Source organism: Porites lutea, chromosome 3, assembly GCF_958299795.1.
Source record: "Porites lutea chromosome 3, jaPorLute2.1, whole genome shotgun sequence".
Classification (NCBI taxonomy): Eukaryota; Metazoa; Cnidaria; class Anthozoa; order Scleractinia; family Poritidae; genus Porites; species Porites lutea.
In genome coordinates this window covers 7,665,182-7,687,163 of record NC_133203.1, presented here as the reverse complement: position 1 = coordinate 7,687,163, position 21,982 = coordinate 7,665,182, and the positions used below count along the sequence as shown (strand labels likewise).

The 21,982-nt window shown below is 40.4% G+C and overlaps 1 protein-coding gene across 1 annotated transcript; it reads right to left on the bottom strand.

Moving 5' to 3' along the window:
- Positions 1-203: 203 nt before the first annotated feature.
- On the bottom strand, positions 204-15,930 carry LOC140929324 (organic cation transporter protein-like). Its single transcript, XM_073379126.1, has 10 exons — positions 15,733-15,930; positions 15,258-15,361; positions 7,891-8,119; positions 6,770-6,968; positions 6,168-6,386; positions 4,852-4,986; positions 4,054-4,148; positions 3,533-3,641; positions 2,826-2,898; positions 204-613 (listed from the first exon to the last, which is right to left on the bottom strand). The coding sequence occupies exons 1-10, from the start codon at positions 15,914-15,916 to the stop codon at positions 431-433; spliced, it is 1,530 nt and encodes a 509-aa protein (XP_073235227.1). The 5' UTR covers positions 15,917-15,930; the 3' UTR covers positions 204-430.
- Positions 15,931-21,982: the final 6,052 nt, after the last annotated feature.

Below are 21,982 nucleotides of genomic sequence, written 5' to 3'. Positions count from 1 at the left end.
TGGGCTGCTATTAAACTTTATATGGCTGACAATAAAGAGGAGAAGTCGTTATGTCACGTTGCAATGGTCGCAAAATTTCTGGATGACAACAAAACGAAAACGTCATTTAAAAGTGAGTTCGCACTGTTTCACACTACATAGATCTTGTTCACTTTCGTTTAATTTCTCAAATGCCGGCGAAATGTTTGTGGTGTGTTTACCCACTCCATAAAGCGGAAAGTTTCAAGTCGCAGTCGAGCAAAGACGGCTAAGAAATGTACAAAAAAGCGTGATGCACGTGCCAAGTTGTGGTTTTGCTAATCAAAATCCATTGCTTTACTGCCGTTCTCCTTGCCGTCGCCGTCGCGCGGTCTTCGTTACTTTCAGTGAGCTCCCTGTTGTTGTGATCCAGAAATTTTGTTGCCATAGTAATGTGACATCACACTTCTTTCTATTTCTCGGTGTTTTCTTCTTCATCGTCGTTATCCAGCTTCAGTAGAGCAGTGGGTGACTCACTTGATAGTGTCTCTGCTGTTGGTTCCTTGTTAGTCTCGGGAAGGAGTAAGCAGAGTACTCCTGCAATAAAGGCGTCGATGGCCATGATAATGTAGGGCAATTGAGCCATATAGGTAGCCTGGTAAAGCAAAACACAGTTTGAAGCCAGTCCATCTCTGACTGCCCAGTGTAGTAAACAATTAATACCAGTACAGTAGAGTCTCTGTTCAGGGGACACCCTCGAGACCAAGGCAAATGTCCCTTAACCCTCGGGACCAAGGCAAGTGACCCTTGAATAGAGATGTCCCTTGAATACAATCAACTGTCTCCTTGCGGACACCCCGCTATAACGGACACCCCGATAATACGGACAGCAGCTAAATCCCAGACAAAAATAATTGCAGACGTTTGACTGAAATAAAATCCCTCTATTACGGACTCTCGCTAAAGAGGACACTAACCAGAGGTCCCTACAGTGTCCTCTATAAAGGGAGTTGACTGTAGTGAATAGAGGTTGGGCTGGGGTTGTTAATAAAAAACCAACAAAGACACAGTATACAAAATAATCATTAAGTCATCTCTCTGACATTATATGTTGAATTGAGTGGATTACATCATTTCAAGTGAGATAGTTCAATTTTTGAAAGCCTCTATTATTGTGATTAGAGTACACTTAAAGATATCAACCCTCTTTGTCGTCAGTCATGTTTTGAGTGCTAAGGTGTCCCCTGAATGGAAGTCAAACCCAGGATTCGGGACCCAGAAAACGTGTGCCTTTCTCCTGAATAGAGGTGTCCCTTCAATAGAGGTAACAGACACAAAGATTATGTGGACACTTTTCAGGGACCAAATCTTGTGTCCCCTGAATGGAGGTGTCTCTTGAATAGACGTGTCCCAAAAGAGAGTTTCCACTGTATTTAGTAAAGGAAAGGGAACACATCACTCGTACCCTATGCCGATAAATATTTGCTCCCTAGTTTTGATCGTTTTTGGTGAATCAAACTGTTTAAAAGCTCCCTCACGATTCTTCTTCTTGTATATTCTTATGCTGTTTTTAATGAAAGGCACATACTAGTTCAAGATCGAGAGAAGAAAGCAAAGCTTTATTTACAGTTTCGACCTATTTTTCCCACAAGAGGCCGATGTAACTTCTTGTTCGAAGCGATCTATCTCGTGGGTGGAGCACGGTGACCAGTAAGATTAATAATTGACGCTTAAAATCACTTTGAACATACACTTGATGACTGTGTGAACCGAGGTTTTCTTTCAGCCGGAATCAAAGAACTACAAGCGGTTTTATGTTGTAACGAGTTAAGTGTCAAAAGATGCCATGTCATGGTACGTGTTTTCTTTCATTCATTTTAATATCCGAAGAATTGACCCTCCTCAACTTAATTACTTGGAGGGTCCATCGAACCCATTTCGAACGAGAACACGCTATAGTACTTCACATAAATACTTCGTGATATGAAGAGTAGTACATGTAAGTCATACCAAGGACAAATACTCATTAAACGATATTACAACCGTCACCATTACTCATAATTATAATCATACTTTGTTTACCGGCAGCCATTGCGGCTTTTGAAGTAGGATCAAGGGGTATCGTTATCAGAATGGTTATTACATGCGAGATATCAGGACAAACAAGGAGTGGACCAGAAGGAGTTTGGGTTCAGGGAGGAGGACTAGAGATTCCTTGTATGTACGATGTCCTCGTCAAGACTGAAAGAACATACGGAGCAGAGGAAGACTTTGAAAGAGAAACTGCATTCGCTCAAGCGACACGTAGATGGAACAGCTTAGTACGGTATCTTACAGTACACGACCATCGCATGAATGTCGAATGCGTGATTAATGTTATGGAAAAGTGAGAATTCATTAAAAATTAAATCAACATTACGGCATGCTGCAATATTGAGCGGTCGTGTTAAACTTTTTTCTTCAATTACTGATTTTAGGTACCCGAAAGTAGCGGCCTCTTAAGCTTGCTAATTACCAAAGTAACGGGGGTCGCTACTTTTGGAACTCTACGGTACGTTAGAGTGCAGTGAAAAGGATCTACAGCTTTTCGTCCTTTTTGGACATGACTAGAAGGTCTAACCGTTCGATGATGTGAAAGAAAAGAGCACAGTCACCTCAGATATCTTAAGATCCGAGTGTTGGTCCGACCAGGAATAGAACCAGGGCGTATCACTCTGTTGTCTGGTACCAGACCAATCAAGCTAACCAGTCGGCGATAATGTAACAGTAATCAGATGTGTAACTAGGCTTAATTCTACAGCATTAAAAGATACTGACAGCAGTTGTTGAGATGTCTGAGTATATAATATAATCATTCTTTTACATACCAACCAGATGACGAACGGAGATGTTATAGAACCAACTCTTCCGGCAGCAGAAGAAGTACCAAGTCCCACATTTCTAGAAGAAGACAGCAAGGCAGATCCTTTAAATGAGTCTTGACACTTATATTCTCTCTTCAATCTTAGTGGTCGTTATCTATTTCGATCTTGTTGGCCGGGAGAATATTTTAAAATCTGCAATTTTCCATTCTATTCTCTGTCAAACTGGTGTGCAGTGGCGGATCCAGACTTTCAGATAAGCGGGGGAGGGGGGACGGTTATCCAGACCCGAGATAAGGGGGGGGGGGGGGGGCGGGCGGTCTCAAAAAGACTTTTTTCGGCCCTTTGGGCCACAGTTTGGTCTTCAAAAAAACCGGATCCCTCCCCTAGATCCGCCGCTGGTGTGTATTGGGCTTTAATATCTGATAACTTAAAATTCGATGGTGTGTTAATTGCTCAACCATTTCAGTTATGTCTGACAAATGTTTAGGTTAAGGGTGCATTAGTTTTGGGGACATTATTAACAGTCCAGTTAAGTGAAGAACAAATCAGGCGTTGCATATTTCGAAATTCTCTCTCCACCGCGGGGAAATGATCTTTGTACACGCGTCTGAGTGCTTTGAAAAGCACCTCGTCCCCAGGATTTTCTCGTTTTGGAATACAATAAGACCCTGGGGGCGAGGTCTGGGAGGAAGTTGAAGAAATTCCCTTACCTCACCACTGTAGGGAACAACTCTGCAGAGAACACAAATATAGCGTCAAAGGAATTCATGACAGAAAATTTGCCGATCATCGCGAAGATGATACGACCTGCTACAAACCCTAGACAAGAAAGAAAACAAAGAATTTTCAGAATTAATTCTTGACAAAAAACCTTTCATAAATATGTAGGATAAATATACATCTAATAAGCCATTTCGCGAGTCAAAGCACGAAGCAATTGATATGAAAATGATTTTATATTCTCGTCTTAATAAAGCTCATTTTTTGCCTAGTCCCTGTTTTAGTCCCTGTACGGCGTTTTCCAGACCCTCTCGGTCAATTCACTTCACTTTGACGTATCGGAGCTTGGACCGCGTGACCCCAAGCGCTTTGGCCGCGCGGAATAATGAGGCCTAGGGACTAGGCAAGCTTATTTTCACAACGAAGGTTTTGGACTTAGCTCGTTGTGAAAGTGAGCGTTTTGGGAAATTGGAAATGGCCTATACAGTTGAAACAAAACAACCTGTCTCACCTGTGTTTTCACTGTCGTTTGGAATGACAGTTACTATTAAATTTGCTATGGCCGCCACAACTAAACCAATAACAACCACTTTCTTTCGTCCAAACCTAACAAAGAAATGGGGAAAAAAATGCTATTTTCCACTGTCTACGCTTAGTAGAGTTTATCTGCCTGCTCGCACTCATCTATAGATACATGTTTTCCGGTGCTTGGATACAGTTGGATCTTGTTCTCTTAATAGACTGAGCTGTGTCACGAAATTTGTCAAAATTCAAATTGTGGAAACTGCCACCAAGCTAAGTAAAACATAAAAATAACTGCTCAAAACATTTTAAAAAGGTGTAAATAACATAGCGAATACAAAAGGAGACACGGAAGGACAAACTGGAGGATTGCAATTGTGGTTTTTGAAAACTTGATAGCCTAACTGTTTTTCAAAGTTCATTTTTGTTGTTTGTAAAGTTAGAGACGTATTTGCTTCATATTAAGCGGTAATTTTGTCGTTCACAGGTAATTTTTCAAGTTTCATAGCGAATAAGGACGCATAATTGGCGTTAATAACAAAATGTAATAGAAAGCACAGCCTCTTTAAAGACAAGATTAATTCAGTTAGAGCCTTTTACAACTAATATAGATTTCGCAAGCACTTTGGCCAAAAACGTTGGAGCCAACCATTTCTGAAAAATCAACAAATCATGTCTCTATCACAATCCTTTTCCCTCGCTTGATAGATGGATTTCTTTTGTTACGATAATCCACGACAGTTTTCAACACAACGCTTTTAAAATGGAATTGGTTAAATTTGCTAACCTGTTCATAGCATAGATGGCGAAAGCGTTTCCAGGAATCTCGACCAGCGAGGTGAGAAAGAAATTAAGATACATGTTACCACCAAGTAAAACGGATCCTAAAGACACACCGAAGTACACTTGAGCATTTACAAACCTGTCAGAAAAGGAAAAGAACTGTAAATATTTTTTGCGCTTGGAGCATTACCACAGCTTCTCAACAATGGGCGAGTGACGGGGTGTTCTTTTTTGAAGTCTTCTTATTTTAAATAGTTCTGTTACGTTATCTCACGCTTCTTTATTTTAAACAGTTCTGTCAATTTAGTTAAGTCACGCCATGACGTTCAGTGGTACTGCTATAGGCCCGGTGGGGTACTCAAACAAGTTTGATACGGGGAAGCTCTGCCCCGAGGTCCAACCCCTTAACCTTTTATACACCATTTTTGCCAGAAAACGAGCCCTTTTCGTATACCTTTTATTGATAAATGGTATCCCTTTCGAATACCTAGTTCATAACTTTTATCCCTTTCAACTGCTGTAAATGTACTGTCTTTAAAATATTAATAGAGTGGTTTTCGTTTGAGTGTCGTAAAACCAAAACCAAAGTAATTACATGTGGCTGACGCAAAGCGCGGGAAAATGCATGCGAGCGCGTCACAATTGGCTTTGGTTTTACTTCTGATTGGATGAAAAGGTGGCGCGAATCTTTTAAGCCAATCGCATCGTGTAGAAAGTGCAAAACCAATTACTTTTCGACACTCAAATGAAAACCGCTCTAAATCGTTAGCCTTTTTGGTTCTTTTTACAGACGGAAATGACAGATTCTCCTACCCTTTCAGGATCATGATACGCTTCTGGGAAACTGCCCACCTACCCTTCCCCCTAAGCTAACATTTTGCCCTAAGTGAGAAGTAACAGTTAATGTTGGCTTAGGTGAGGGGTAGGTGAGCAGTTTCTCAGAAACGTAAAATCCCTACCCTTTCATATACCTAAGGCCTAAAACAGGTACCTCTTTCGGCCGGAGCCTCCCCGTATACCATTACAGGAAGTACCCCCCCCCCCCTCCCCCACCCATCCGGGACTAAAGGCGATTCTGTCAGATTAGAACGAGGAAATTGTGCCTGACGAGATGAAGTTATCTGTTGGAATTTTTGGTCAGAGGGTAACATCAATTTAACTAAGTATATTAGATTATCCTCAAAACTGTTCCTTCAAGCCACAGCATTTCTTTTAGGTTACACTATCACGCTGCATCCACCATATTGCTCGATTCTGTTTGTCACATTACGCTGTTTTAATATTTTTGATTAAGGACAATATTTAACATTTTACACCAACCAGGATATCCAGCTGATAACAGTCTTTTTGGTCATTGAACGGGTTCTAAACAAATCCATAAAACCAGCTTCACGTTGAGTACTCTTTTGGTCGTCTGGTAGACCCAACCCTTCCTCGGGCATTTCTTTCTTGTTAGTCTTCGCGACTCGTTCCAGTAGCGTTTCGGCTTGTGACATCTCTCCGTGAGTCACTAACCAGCGTACAGACTCCGGGATAAGTCTGGAAATTAAATAGGTCCGCCATAAGCACAACACCACCACATAACTGACCGTCTGAAAGTAGAGTGTTTTTACCTACAAAGACTGAGGACGAATACCAGAGAAAAAGCCATTCCTCATGTGTACCTTACAAGGGTATGGTAGTGATATGAAAATTATTTGTAATGCTCGTGCAAATAAAGCTCATTTTCACAAGAAAGATTTTTCACCTAGCCTCGTTTTGAAAGTGAGAGTTTATGGAACTGGGAAATGGCCTACATAACACCTCTTTGCAGTATGATCAAGGGAGCTATTTGTTAAACTGAATCCTTAGCTTTAGCAAAAGAATAAGCACTTCGCTCAAAGGGCACACGACTGCATTTTGCTTTCATGCTCAGTACTTACATCCAAAAGACAAACAATATGAGACCTGGTGCGGAGGTTATCATTGACAGCTTTCTCCAGTCTCTCACTAGGTACGCCAATAAGGCTATCAGCATAAGAGCCCCAGTCCAAAAGTACCAAGTAAAGGTGCCAGCCATGGCGCGGTGATTGGGTCCCACATATTCAGTAGCCATGATGAAAAGGCACACGATGGAGCCTCCTGAAAAAGTGAATAATTCAGTGTCACGAGTTGGGGTAGTCTGCCAGCAAGCTCTCTAGTTGGGGAAGTCGCGAGAAGTCACGCGAAAGCAGCGCGCGAAAGGGAGACAAAAGTGCGAGGGGCGTGTTCTCTCGCGGCTCGCCTCGCTCGCCATAAATGGAGAGCTTAACCGCAGGCTAGTGTTGAGGTTGAGATTGCCCTTGAGACTGGGTCAATTTTGGGTCGAACTGCACTATGGGACCGTTCTGGGCGACGAATTTTGACCTTGGGTGCGTTAGATTGACCGTATTCCGGAACAAAAATGCATGGAATTCACTCTGAAAATTATTGTTTTGGCATTCATTGCACGGTAAAATCCAGGTATCTGGTGAACATAAATAATTAAGATGAATGTATCTCTTTAAATGGTCACAAATTTCTACGTATTTTACTCTAGAATACGATCAATCGAGCGTACTCCTACTCGCGAGATGTTGAAATGTCTAAAAACAAAGCGAGGGCGTACCCCAAAACATTCGCATACGCGGATTCAACACTGCTGTCTGTTGTTTGTAAGTCTGAATAATCACGCTCAGAAGACGTGTTTTTCTGTCATGAAACTGTGCTTTTCTCATTCAGTGGTAATTTCTTCACTCAGGCTAGCGTTATCGAGTACCTGGCAAACCCCACCCAAACCGTGAACTAAACGGCCGTGACAAAAGTCCCTTTTTAAAATTTGCCCCTTTAGAAACGAAAAGAAAACTGGGAAGAGTAAATTTTCGCAAGGACTTCTTGGAGTGTTACTAGGGACAACGAAAAAAAAAATGGCCAACCGCTGACTGGCCGGGCCCCAGTAACAATCCCAGAAACCATTGCCGAAAACATTTCGGCTCCAGACCCCTTCTGGTTTCTAAGGTGGCAAATTTGCCGTCTCTCGGCTTACCTAAACCAAAACCGATAATGAACCTGAGTGTCGCATACATCCAGTACCAAGGAACAAACGAACTCACGAATGCAACCCAGCAGACGAGACACGAAGAAAAGAAGAGGATCTTTCGGCGGCCATATTTGTCTGATAGAATTCCGAAGATGATATTTCCAAACAACCAGCCAAGGAACATAATAGAAGAAGTCAGGAATCCCAGCGTGGATTTACTACACACAAGACGCCACTGTGAATAATTGAACACAGAGACAGATCTATTCAGATGAAATATCATACAACCATCCCCCGAGGGGGAGGTGAATAGTGGTGAAAATATACAAAGACGCAAAGCGTGGAGGTATATCTGTAGCGCTATGAACCGACCCTGAGGGGGATAGTTGTTTTAGTATTTACCAAATCAGTTGGATAAAAATCAAAGGAACTTTTTGTAAATAAAAGACGTCACTTTGTGAGAGTTTGTTTACGTTTCAATTGACTGAGTGTTTCGGGGATCATTTTTTATGACTTTGTTGCAAATTCAGTGAGAAAATTTTTTTCTGTCGACCAGTACGTAAACACCGACAAACCAAATTTTGTCTCTTTCTTGGTATTTGTTGGCACAGCTGCTTCCTTCACCGCTAAAATCTCATCTTTCGAAACTGTCGCGAAACGAAAAGCCATTTTTGTTAAACAATTAAAATGGAAGCGATGAAAAATGTTCGCAGTGCGTATGTTTTTGACTTAAAATTATTAAAGGAATTTTATTTCGTGTTCGGGATTTATTGCAAAATTCATTCGTTTCGGGAAATATCTTTGGGGGAAGGGAAACATCGTAAAAAAAACAATTTGACTCATTTTACTTGCTGTTCAACTCCTACGCATCAGCACTGATCAAATGACATCCTCTCCCGAAATGAGAAAATGATTTCTCTTGATTCATTCTCATTGATCTTAACTTGTTGAAGGAAAATGTTGATGAAAGAGTTAAGTTAGCCACTTGTGGCATTTCCTACGAAATTTGTTTGTAGTTGAGTTGTTATAAGCATTCTTGTTAATTGAATTCAGTAAGCTATTGCACTACTTATAGTTTTGGTTTTTAAGTTAATTGATGATCTATAGAAAGTTTCTTCTGACATGAATTCGATGCAAACGAGATGTACCAATTTGGTGCATCTCCGCGGTAACACTTCTGTTCATGAAATATGTTTAATTAGAGCCTTTGACAGATAGCAAAGACTTAGTTTATATTAAGTATTTTGTTCACTTTAACATTTTTGACCTTAATCTGGTCTTCCGTCGATATTTACCAGGAAATGACTACGTTACTTGTTTTTAACAGTTTTAAGCGTGTTTCTTTGAGTTTTAACCGAATTCATGGCAGTGGATAACTTCAATTAGATTTAAGTGATTTTATAGGTGTTTTTGAAGGTAAAAGACTATTGTTCTAAATTCTGCCTTGTACTTTGAACTGTACTTTTATTTTCTCTTCTGATCACGTCCTTAGTTAATTTATGGAAAAGTTCTGACCAATCATTTTTCGACAACAAGCTTCACACCTCTTGTAAATCGACAACAAGCCAGGATTTTCAAGTTGTAATTCTAGTAATTTCTCATCTGTTGATATGAAAAGTTTGTATACAGGAAGCTACCTTGTAATTTTTATATTGTTCTCCTAGTTTTATATTGGCCAGTTGACTTAAGCTTAATAGTGAAAGCCACTGCGACAAAGTATTAACCAATCAGATTAGACTTGCGTCAGCATTCGGTTTGCACTAAGCAGCTGGTTTTCTGGCTAGTATAACAATGGGTGTAACACTGATTTAGCAAAGAATTGAAAGAATTAGTGGAGAGGGTGTGCCAGATACACAATCACTGATCAATCAAATGGAAGCAATGTTTCAGAAATTAATGACCCAAACGGTCTCTACCAAACTTCCAACAACTGCGGCAGGTTCTGCAGAACCGATACCATGGCAAATCGATAAGCGTTTTGATGAGCTTTCTAAACAACTTAAACAATTGGAGCAGCAAACCACGCAGCGCCCAGCTTATTCTGCCAGTGTAGCGGCTTATGATCAACCACAATCTGTTCCTCCGCGTTTTAACCAAACGTGCAATTGGCAAGGACCGCCTACTCGCCAAATTGACCAGATGCAGAGGTACATAAATCGGCTGGAAAATGAACTTAGGGGTTACCAAAATCCACGTCGTCCTGATTTACGCTCCTATAGTCGCAATTTTCGCACAGTAGAGAGGGATCCTATTTGTTCCTTTTGCCAACATGTAGGACATGCTTGGTGCACTTTCCAACAGTGTAGAAGGAATCCAAGACTTCCGCCAAACCAGGTTCGTTTTTCTAACAGACCTCAATTTTCAAAGCAGCCTAGCAGTCGTCAGTTCGCAGTTAAACGAGTGAGGGCTCTAGCCGGAAGCTCTTTTCTCCGAGCAAGAGCCAATTTAAGACCACCGGACATCGCGTCTTATGATGCTGATAATGTAAATATTTCACGATTTAATTATTGTGAGGAGAGGATTTATTGTTATTCAGTTATTTTGCTTTTGCTGGTAAAAATAGGAAAAGCCAATGTAGGAGTCCTTTATTCTTTAGTCTTAACTTCTTTAAGCCGTAAACAACCTGTTGATTTATTGAGCATAAACTTGTTTGTCCAGTCATAATTGTATTTAGTCTTCAAGCTGTGATCAACCTGTAACAAGCCGTTATCCACCTGTGTAGCTTTTGAAAGTAATTAACGTTTTAAATGTCACAGCCGATATTTTAATGTTATCTTTGTGAACGGAAGTCAGTTTCATCAGAGCGTTATTGTAATACTCAGCAAATCTAGTTTTAACTCTTTCGTATCTTACTAAAACTCCGCACCTAAACGGCGTGCATTATGCAAAATGGCAGGCAGAAATAGGTGTCCAAAAAATGGACAACTTGACATGTAATTTCAATAGAACACGTGTACTTTTCTAGGTGTCCCTTTGTTAGACGAGAACTATTTGCATTTCAAAGGAACAACTGTTCTGCTCTGTTCATTTAGCTCAATTTAGAACACGCGTTTCCCGAGAGATCCAGGAACTGAAATGGTAGTTTTCTAATTTCACCATATAGAAGCAGTCTTTTAACCAATCGAATTGTAACCCGTTGTTCTGCTTGCACGTGTATTTTGAATAGGTTTTTGTATTCTTTATGATAATTTAACACCTGTGTTTACTTAAGACAGTTTAAAAGTAGCGCTTAAACTGCTGTTAATTGATTACCTGCACGATTACCTACGACGCCTATCGATGAGCTTATTTAGTGTGAAGTACTTTTTACGAGGTCTACTCTACAATAAAGAAGCTGCAGCATTATAGAGAAGTTTCAGTTTTTGTCCGAAATCTAGTACTCTGGGACGTGGAAATAACACCCTGTACCTCTGGCAGAAGTAACGGGTGCCGGCAGCAAGCCAGTCGCTCTACCAAATTGCAGTTTCCCGCCAGTATTTCCCATTAGCAGATCAATATTTGCTAATTCTCAAATCATCGTGAGGAGCCTTAGTTCCTTTGTTTACCGAGTTCGACTTTCCTGCTAATTTGGTTAGTAAGACCGAAAGCCGCCTGACGCAGTGAAATTTCCTCCGGTTACATAAAACTAGCTTATGTTTCTCTTCAGGAGTGGTACACTCCTCCTCAAACGCCCCAATCTAATAGCTTGCATGTGAATGCTTTGATTCACAGGTACACCCTCCATCAGACAGTCTTTATGTCTATGGCTCTATCGCCGACCGATCCACCCTAATGTTGGTTGATACCGGTGCCTCAGTCACTGCGGTAAGTAGTAATTTCGTCTCTACATTCACGTATTGACACTAATTTTACAACCTCATCTTGCAGTCACTGCAGGTCTGAGCATTCCGTACAGACGGTTTTGTTTGCCTTCTGATTATTCACCCACAGAAGTAAATTTCTTATTAGATTTTCTCGAGCATATACCTCAGGCAACATTTGCACCTGACTTATTTTTATCAGTATTTCGCTTATGTGATTATTTGTTAATTCCTCATCACGTTATTTTCGATCTAATCCAGCTGTATATTGCTAGGCACTTACGCGTTCGTTCTCGATTTACGAAGGATTTAGAACAAACACTCAATTCTACTAGCTATGAATGAAATGAATTCGCGCATACCTATTTCTCTTAATTTTGCATTTTGGGCTACTATCTTTTTCTTTGACTCAACAACTATTCGACGCGGTGAAGTTCGCTGCTCATAGCATAATTAGTTGGCCTATTTCTTGACGCAATGAAGTTATACTGCTCGTGGCTCTATAGACCATACTATTTGTTGAGTGAACCCCTTACTCGTTTGTTAGTTTGGTTTTTCACTTGACGCGGTGAAGTAGTACTGCTCGTAGCTCCAAGTCAAACTAACACACATTCGTAATTTTTTCTTTCCTCCATAGTTGCCCCTAATGCCTAAAGTAAGAAGAAAGCACCGCCCAGACCGTGCAAAGGCGCGTTTAACATCTTTTCTCGAGACTAAGTGTTTCGTCTGTCTGGATTCCCTTAACGAACACCCAAGCAGGCCTCTGTTGTGTTGTCACAAGCACATACACGAGAAGTGCCTTCTTGAGAGTTTGCGTTTTGCCAATCAGGTGGTGGGAGACTCTTGTCCTCACTGTCGGGCGCCAATCCAACCCAATCCTGTTTCGAGCCCAAATGTTCCTTTGGGACCGAATCCTTTTTGTTTTCGGAGGGTCCATTATCCGCCTCCCCCGCCGCCTCCACCCGATCGGGATGAATGGTTGGAATATCTTGGCATTCCTCTGGATCCAGATGATGAAGCTATTGCACTACTTACAGTTTTGGTTTTTAAGTTAATTGATGATCGATAGAAAGTTTCTCCTGACATGAATTCGGTGCAAAGGAGATGTACCAATCTGGTGCATCTCCGCGGTAACACTTCTGTTCATGAAATATGTTTAATTTCATAAAGCCTTTGACAGATGGCAAAGACTTGTTTATATTAAGTATTTTGTTCACTTTAACATTTTTGACCTTAGTCTGGTCTTCCGTCAAAATTTACCAGGAAATGACTACGTTACTTGTTTTTAACAGTTTTAAGCGTGTTTCTTTGAGTTTTAACCGAATTCATGGCAGTGGATAACTTCAATTAGATTTAAGTGATTTTATAGGTGTTTTCGTACGTAAACAACTATTGTCCTAAATTTGAACTGTATTTTTAATTTATCCTGTGAGTTTTTGATCATGTCCTTAGTTAATATATGGAAAAGTTCTGACCAATCATTTTTCGACAAGAAGCTTCACACCTCTTGTGAATCGACAACAAGCCAGGATTTTCAAGCTGTAATTTTAGTAATTTCTCATCTGTTGATATGAAAGGTTTGTATACAGGAAGCTACCTGGTAGTTTTTATATTGTTCTCCTAGTTTTATATTGGCCAGTTGATTTAAGCTTAATAGTGAAAACTTCGGTTGAAGAGCCATTGCGGCAAAGTAATTATCGCGAAGGTCTCATGCTAATGAGACTGTTTTAACCAATCAGGTTAGACTTACGTCAGCATTCGGTTTGCAATAAGCAGCTGGTTTTCTGGCTAGTATAAAAATGGGTGTAACACCGATTTAGCAGAGAATTGTAACTCACAAGCAGCAAGTGAATGAAAGTTCTGAGTCAAAGAAGTTGTATTGGTCTTGTTGAAAGGCTTCAGCTAGTCCCCGTCAGAAAAGTCTTTCAACATTTTGAATCCTGTCCCAAAACAATCAGACCGCACAAAAAATGCTATCCACTGATTTGGTGAATACTAATAGGCTTTGTTCACCCTATACCGAATTATCCTTTGCGCTAGCACGAAAGCCATACTGGATAAGGCTTCTGTTCAAATAGACCTTTTTATCGATACGGCGGCCATATTGACTTAATTCGATTTAAGGAGTATTATAGGATGCCCAGGGGGCATGCGCACATTTCGTTTGTATTTTTGAGCGCTTTTCGGGACATTTTTTCTTAAAGTTTTCTTAGAATAAGATTGTAATGGGAAAAAGGATCCTTGTGCCGTGTTTGCATGTAATAATGATCGCCTTTTTCTAGTTTAGTATTAGAAATATGGTCTTTCACTGTATATTTCTCGAGAAAAAGGCGCTCATCATTATTTCATGTAAGAAACTGTCAAAACGACTTGGACTTTCGAGGCATATTAGTCCTTATCTCAAGCAAAGACACAAGTTAACTTTCTATCTTGCCACTATAAAGCCAGTTATGCTGTACCTGAGTCCAATCTGGTCATCGTGAAATAAAGAATTGCTAGAAAGAGTCTTACGGACGCAGAAGAGAGCTGCACGCATTATATTGGACGCCGAAAGAACAACACGTACATTAACTATGTTTAATGAACTTAACTGGATTCCATTTTTTATCGAGGCACATTATAAGTAGATGTTCTATAGCCTTTGAGAGAATAGAGGGTACAACTCCAGATTATATTAAAGAAAAATTCTGAGATTCATAACCGTTCCACTCGTTTTGCAAATTTGAATTTTCATTGTCCTGTTTTTAAGAAAACACAGAGGGAGGCCAGGCCTTTAGCGTGGGAACTATTTGAAATTGGAACGAACTGTCTGGACGTAAAGAAGGTGAAAAATGTGGAATTTTTTAAAAAGAAATTGTTTACGAATTTGATCGCTAAGCAAAAAGAGACAGGTAATTTTGAATATCTTTTAACTAGTTTTTAAGTCTGTAAAATAACTTGTTTTAGATAGTTAATAGTTTTTAAATACTTAAAATTTCCTTATAAGCCCGGTGGCTTCTCTTGGGCTTCCTCGCCATGACAGTGTAACTAATAAGATTTTTTTGCTTTGTACAACTTATGGCAAACAAAACAATAAAAAAGACTAGATAATTTTCTAAATACTATTTTTGCTTGTTTTTAAATTGCGTCCATTAATGTTAATTTTTATCTTTTTATAGCGATAGTGTAAAATTATTTTAATATTAATTTTGTTTTTATGTTTAAGGAGAAAGAATGCTCTTTTCCCTCCACCCACAAACAACCAAGAAAGCTTCAATGAGGGGCAAAAGTGTTGAAACACTTCCATAAAATGGCACCCTTTTTTCATAGTAGACATCTCTATCCCCTCCCCCTTTGTTCCCCCACCCCCTTCCCCCGAAATCTATGTTGTATTTTTAAAAACCCTCAAGTCTTTCTTTTACTACAAACGACATTTACTCAGGGGTGGGGGGTGTTACCGCCTTCAAAAAGAGTTTTTTGATAAATGAAAGAAGTTGTTAATAAAAGCGCGCATTTTAGACAAGTATGTCAACTGATTTTGTCCCTGATTGTTGCTCTTTGGCTGTTAAAAATAAAATGTAACTAATGAACTACCTCAGTGATAATAGAAGTGTATGGTTTGGTAAATTCCCACTCAGTGTCGCTTATTTCGCATCGGAAATTCTTGTTTGGATCGTTGCCAGTGGGACTGAACTCTTCTGCAAGAGATAGAGAGAGAGATTTAAAAGAGATACAATAAAATCCTTTCACTTAAGCTTCAATAACAATTTTTTCTCAAACAAAGAAATAAGCTCCGTTAACAACAAGGAACAATGTAGGCTTAAAAAAATAAGCAACTAAGTTTTACCTTTTTTAAAATTATGGCGAGCTAAACTGAATTTCCTCGTTAAGCCACCAAATGATATAATAACTATTCCCCTTGCTTCGTTTAGCAATATTGCCAGTTTTAACAAGTGGTCACATGTGAGTTTGAAATACCTGTTATGTGGCTAAACGCATAAGAGTTTAAATGCGTTTTCAAACAAAGACGCAATAGAGTGAACGAAGCCGTTTAAAATTACATACTTACGCGTAAAGTTACAAACGGTGCTGTTTTGGACGCACCTCCAGGGGGGCTCTAGGGCCAGGAACGTCATGATCAGGGTCTGAAATGTAACCGGGACCAACATAATGCCCACCACACACACCAAGGTCCATTGGAACCTGCCCATACTTCCAATCTTGGAAAGAAAGCCGTCGACGCTTAGAGTCATTGTGCTAGCAGCTATGAACTGAAAGCAAGAATAGAATTGTTAGAATGTCTTTTCACTGCCTTTATCCCCACCCTCCTCACGAATCCTCCAGTCAAAATGTTCTTAAACGGGAAGAAAAGATGCATGATTTTGCATACCTTTTAAAAAGTCGACTCGTATGTGCATAGCCGGCCTAATAACGAGCTATCAGTGTTAAACAACTAGCCGACGTCAAACGCGAGAATTTCGTAACGCGCGTTTTAGAGGGCCTCTGCCCGCAGGGTTAGAACAACGGGGCCAGCGCGCTTTAAATTTGTGCTGCGTGAACCAAAAAAGCATTTATTAAAAGCGCACACAGAGAGTAAGCGTAGCCTGCAATATATCTTTGGAATATTAATATATGTTGCTGAAACAATTTCTTGTGTTTGCCAACAACTGCAACTCTCAAAGTTTCGGTGAGGTCAGTGCGTACTAGTCATGCGAGCAGTTTTCAGGATATGTGGAAATGAAAGTCACCCACAGCCCGGTTCCTAAAAGGCCTTTTAGCGCTAACCCAGGATTAAAATTGTGTTCCGTTTTTTTACATTTTAATATTTTTAAGTATTGCTTAGAGTAAAATTTTGTGTTATCATTACTGTATCTCGGAGTAAAGGCTCAAAATTATTTTGTAAGCTGGAGTTGCATGCATGTTCTTAGACAAGAAAACGTTGCTTAAAGGGGATGCTACTCGAGACGACTACAACGACGATTTTAAGCGCAACACAACGTTGCAACATTGCTGCGACATTGTTTCGAATGGTCACAACATTGTTCCAGTATTGCAACGCTGTGTTGCTCTAAAAATAGTCGTGGCGAATCGTCTCGTGTAATGTCACCTTAATCCTGGGTTAAACTTAACAATCTTTCCAGGAACCGAGCCCAGGCTTACAACTACTTGAAAAGCTGGCTACGCCCCTGACTATTACCATTAGTTGTACATTAGTTGTTTGATCAAAAGTAGTTTCATAGCGTCCACATTGCAATTTATTTTATCGACATTTTTATGTTGAGATAATCTACCTTTAAACGTCTCTATCATGGCATTGCCACGTTACGTTTGGTAGAAACATTTACGTCCCTAAATGAATCATTCGAGAAATTACTTTTACAGTTATTCAAAGCAAAGTTAACAACTTTGATAGTTTATCGAAGGCTGTTTGGTGATCTGCTCAGGCGCAATAGGTGCGTAAAGGAGTTCGTCATTTAATTAGCAGCCGTGAATATTACACTAAAACTGAATGCTGTTTGCAAACGTAACATGGCAAGCAAACGATCATAACGAAACTGCCTTACCGTATGTTTACGAAGCGAAAGCTAGCGTCCAATTTTCCTCAGAAAAGCAGTTTCTGAGACACTGTCCTCGCCTTCGTCAAGAGCGAAAAGTCTGTGTTTAGGTGAACGAAGTAATTTGGGTCCAAGGTTTATCGTGACTAAATTTTGACATAAAAACAACAAACTTCTTCTTCGTCAATGTACACACTTTATGCAAAGTGAACGTATTGTGCTATACACATGCAAATTTTCTCTTTTTAGAGAAATTCAATTAGGTCAGTGCTGTAAACAAAAGTTTCCTTTATTTTTGGACAAAAAAGGTGGTTCTAAAGATATTAACAGAGAAAAACCCAGCAGGGTCAGTTATATAGCACATACGGGCTAGGGTACAAACATGAATAAATGATGTTGTTCCTTTGTGATAGAAAAAGATGTGAGGCTGTTGAATTACGCCTGGTTGTCGTAAAAGCGCTAGGATCGCTAAGAAATAAAGCTAAGATAAGGCCGTGCGTGTAGCAGATGCGTTCTTTCGCTCGTCACGCGTGGCAGGATTTATTCTTCTTGGCTTTCGAAGGGAGAAGGAATAAGATGGAAAATCAGGCGCGCAAGGACCTTTTTCCCTTTCCCGCTTCCTGTACGTCCTCACTTGCCCGATTCAGTTCCCTCAGTTAGTTTACACCTTAGCTATAGATTTAGCCGTAGCTAAAGGCCGTTAATGAAAAAACACTGCAATAAAGAAATCTAATTAGAGTTGAGCCTGCAATCAGTTGAAAACTAAAAACATGTCAGCGGTAAACTTAAAAAAAACATTCTTCCTAGATGAGTTGAGTCCGAGATACGGTCATGTGATGTTGGTCAGCGGATATCCTGTTTTGACAGCTGTCAATATTGACCACAACATGAATGTGCAAAATCTGGTTGCAGCCTCCGACATGCACACTAGCTAGAAAGTGTGACATTTCTCATTGGTTTCCCTGTGATGCGAATGGACGGGCGGGCGGACGTACGGTCACGTGACTACCAAAATTTCTTGGACGGATAGGTAACCAAATTGTTGTTAGCTATGGGGCCCCGGCGTGCTTCGAACGCGCGCGTGGAGCTTCGCTATGAGTTATAATGAAAACAAACTGCCCCTTTAATTTTTGCACTGCAAGACCGGGGAGTACTAGCTTAATTGGTTAACAAAGTTTTATACGGGGAGGCTCCGCCCCAAGGTCCAAGCCCCTACCCCTTTATATACCTTTTTTGGCAGGAAAGGTACCCATTTCGTAAACGTTCTATTAACAAATCAGGGCACCCCTCGTACCTAGCTGAGAAATTTGCATCCCTTTCAACTTCTGTAAATACACTGTGTTTAAAATAATTATGAATAAATCACACAACCAGACCGTTTTTCTATACTTTTTCACAGTCAGTAAGTGTACGTGCTAGCCTTTGGGCCCTTTTACAGACCGAAATGACAGATGTCTCTAACCTCTCATATATTAAAAAAATCCCTTCCCATTTATATACCTGAAGCATGAAAAAGGTACCCCCTTTCGGGCGGAGCCTGGACAGTTATTCCATTATAGAGAGTACCGCCCCCCCCCCCCCTCCCCCGCCCCCGCTACCTCTGAAAGAGCTACTAGAGGAAAACAGATGACCATATATTATAATAAGAACAATTATTTCTCTCTTCCTGGGATGTGTTATTTCCCGTTGGCTCAACTATCCCGGCGGGAGAGGGAGAAACGTATACTGGTTGGTCCTGTCACAGACTCATCAAGGTTCAAAAGTTCTAGGCAAACTTAACGATCTCTACATCGCCCTTTGCATTTACAAATTTACAAAAAAAAAAAATTCGCGAATATTTTTTCGCAATCCTTGAAATGTGTCAAACATGTTCGAAATGATACACACATCAGCTAAAATATTACGGAAGAAGTCGTGCAAAAATAGAATGGGGACCGAAGATCCAAAATATATGAAGAATTCACTTAGTTGCTTCTTGTGCCACAAAAGGTCACACGTTTCGCTCGACCTTTTCAATTACCTAAGTGATCAGAAAACTTCTTGAGCTTTCCGATGCGTATGTGAGTATTCTGTGAACGATAGCGTGCAGAAATTGAAATCTGTTACCCTGTTCAGTGTCGACCAAAACTTAAAATGCCAGGAACGAGCCAACAAAAATACTGCTTGGTGAAGGTAAAAGACATGAAAACCAAACAAGTTATAAAGAGGCATATAAGATCGCAAATAACGAAACAATACCCGTAACTGTTAACTCTAGGCCAATAGAAACATCCGCATCATGTTATGACCTCTTTTCACTTCCCACTGTGTTGTGACTTCGTCTGCTTCGTATCTCCCTTCACAAGTCCTGTTTAGTTTTTTGTTTTTCCTTCGAAGCGGAAAGTTACTAATATTTTAATCAGTTTATTAATTTGAGTCTTACCTTTTTCACAGTGAGCTTGACGTGAACTCATTCAAAATGCGCAGAATTATGTCCACAGACGAACACAGTATGAATTGAACTGCATTTAGATCTAAAAATGATTGTTTTGCATTGGTTACCTTCAAAAATGTCAAACATCACTCGTTATCATTGTGCAAAGTTATTGATTCACTTTATTTTAATAGTTCCCGCCCACCTGAGGCCGGAGGCCGGAGGGATGTTTTTTTTGTGGTTTTAGACTCCAGACAGGCCCCCCTGGATACAGGTTTTTCTCCTGTGGGATATCCCGGGCTGTTATCCTCGTTCGAACTGTGGACATACATCCAAAAATTCCCAGGTAAAATATTGAAACTCGAATTTTTATTCACCTAGGTACGTGATGAGGTCATGACTGCAAAGAAAGTTATGAGACCCTGGAAAGTAGCTGGGCTTCATTTGAAGACGAAGGATTTTCAAACCCTTTCGTGACAAAAAGCCAGAGCCTGCGTGGTAGGCGAAAAAAGGGGAGGGGTGAGAGTCGCTAAATATCAATGTCACCTTCTCCCTGGAGTATACTCTCGCCCCAATCCCCCTCCGCGTTAATTCGACATGCCACCCAGGCCAAAAAGAGCACAACATAGTGAACAACAATTAGAACCGCTTTGTGGGCCGTGATCACCAATAAGGACCAATAAGGAATGTCGAATGTCGACAGATTCGGGAATACTTTTGATATGTGGAGGTATTATACCGCCACCCCTTGGAGGGGTGAGGAGGAGGGGGGGGGGAAGGACAAAGGCAATGGATTCTGTCACTGAAGTACCCCGTGTAAATTGCCTAAAGACAGCTAAGAATTGCTCTGGGTAGCCTGAAAACCCACAACCCGATTCATGGGATTTCAAGTAGGTTAACCCTGGGCCACGTAGTGAAATGAAAAGACAACTTGAGGAGGAAGCGAGGAAGGGGACTTCTATGGGCTTTCATGAGCAATATTAAATGGGCATTGTTTGTTTTGCATATTTTTGTCTCACAAGTGTTTTTTTAAGACGAAGCTTGCAGACATCCTTCCCTTATCTTTATTAATCTCCCGACTGAGGGCCACAGAAAATTGCATGTTTTTCCCAGATAAAACCTTAACAGGTTTCCAAATGGAGAAAACCGGTGCTCTATTGCCGTGTATTTATTGCTGATATGAGTGAAACAGCAAATGATGAATTATTTGGGGTCCATGTAACCATAGGTGCAAGAGATTTTTCTATTAAAAGGTAGGATCCAGAGGTAGCAAGTAACCGAAGAGTTAAAATTTTTTAGTAGATGCGTTGTTTCACGTCTTATAGACTGGTTAACAAGACGAACCGATATTTGTAAGATCACAATACATATAAACGCCAATGACCTTTCCGCGGTAGGTTCCCTAATATCCTGTTCGAGTTTACCATAAAAGCAAAATATGATGGCATATGTTTAGTGCATTTGTTTTAAAGTTTGTGAAAAATTTTCTCTGAAGGGAGGGGAGGGCACTCCCCTTAATGGCCTAAATTACGGGGAGGATCAGGGCCTCCGCCTGAAAGGGGTGCATTTTTCACGCTTCTAGGATATCAAATGGTAAGGAATTCACCAGTTAAAGTATATGAGAGACTTGGAAAATCTATCGTTTATGAGTTTTAATGGGCCTTCAATGAAAATGTTTCGAAAAAACATGCCTTTTGGCTATATAATTTTAACAGTTCCACGAAAAAAGTCTCCCTGTTTTAGCGATTCATTCCAGTTCTTACTAGTAGGCATGTTAAGTGGGTACCATTTTTCAATGGGAGATATACAAAGGTAACTAATGGTGTATAAAAGGGTAAGGGGTTGGACCTTGGGGCGGGTCCTGCACGAAAAACACTCTGTTGTTTTCCCCTCCTGGTAATTTCAGTCCTTGTACTTGTTTGCTCTTGTGCGGAGCGCAATTGAGACGCGGTTGGAAAGTCAGTAGGTAAAAACCTTCACAATCGGCAATGTCAGTAAGGAAACAAACTTTTCGAACGGGATCATAAAACCCTTTAACCGGCACTCCAAAATAACGTATTCCCAAGTATTTCAAATTTAACTACTGAGAGTAAGTGGCCTTAGAAAACAGCCGACATTTCGCACCAAAAAAACGTGCAAGAAACGAGCGCAGAAATTCCATACGACGCGTCACCACACAGACCGCTTCAAACACAGATGAGTAGTGCCACATTGGTCGAGTGGAAAATTAATGGAAAGTGGAAAATTAAAGGAAATTATCGAAAATTGCTTCAACCAATCAGAAGCACTACCAGTTATGGAATTTCTGTACCCGTTCCTCAGATGTCATTTCGCGGGGAAACCAGTGTTGA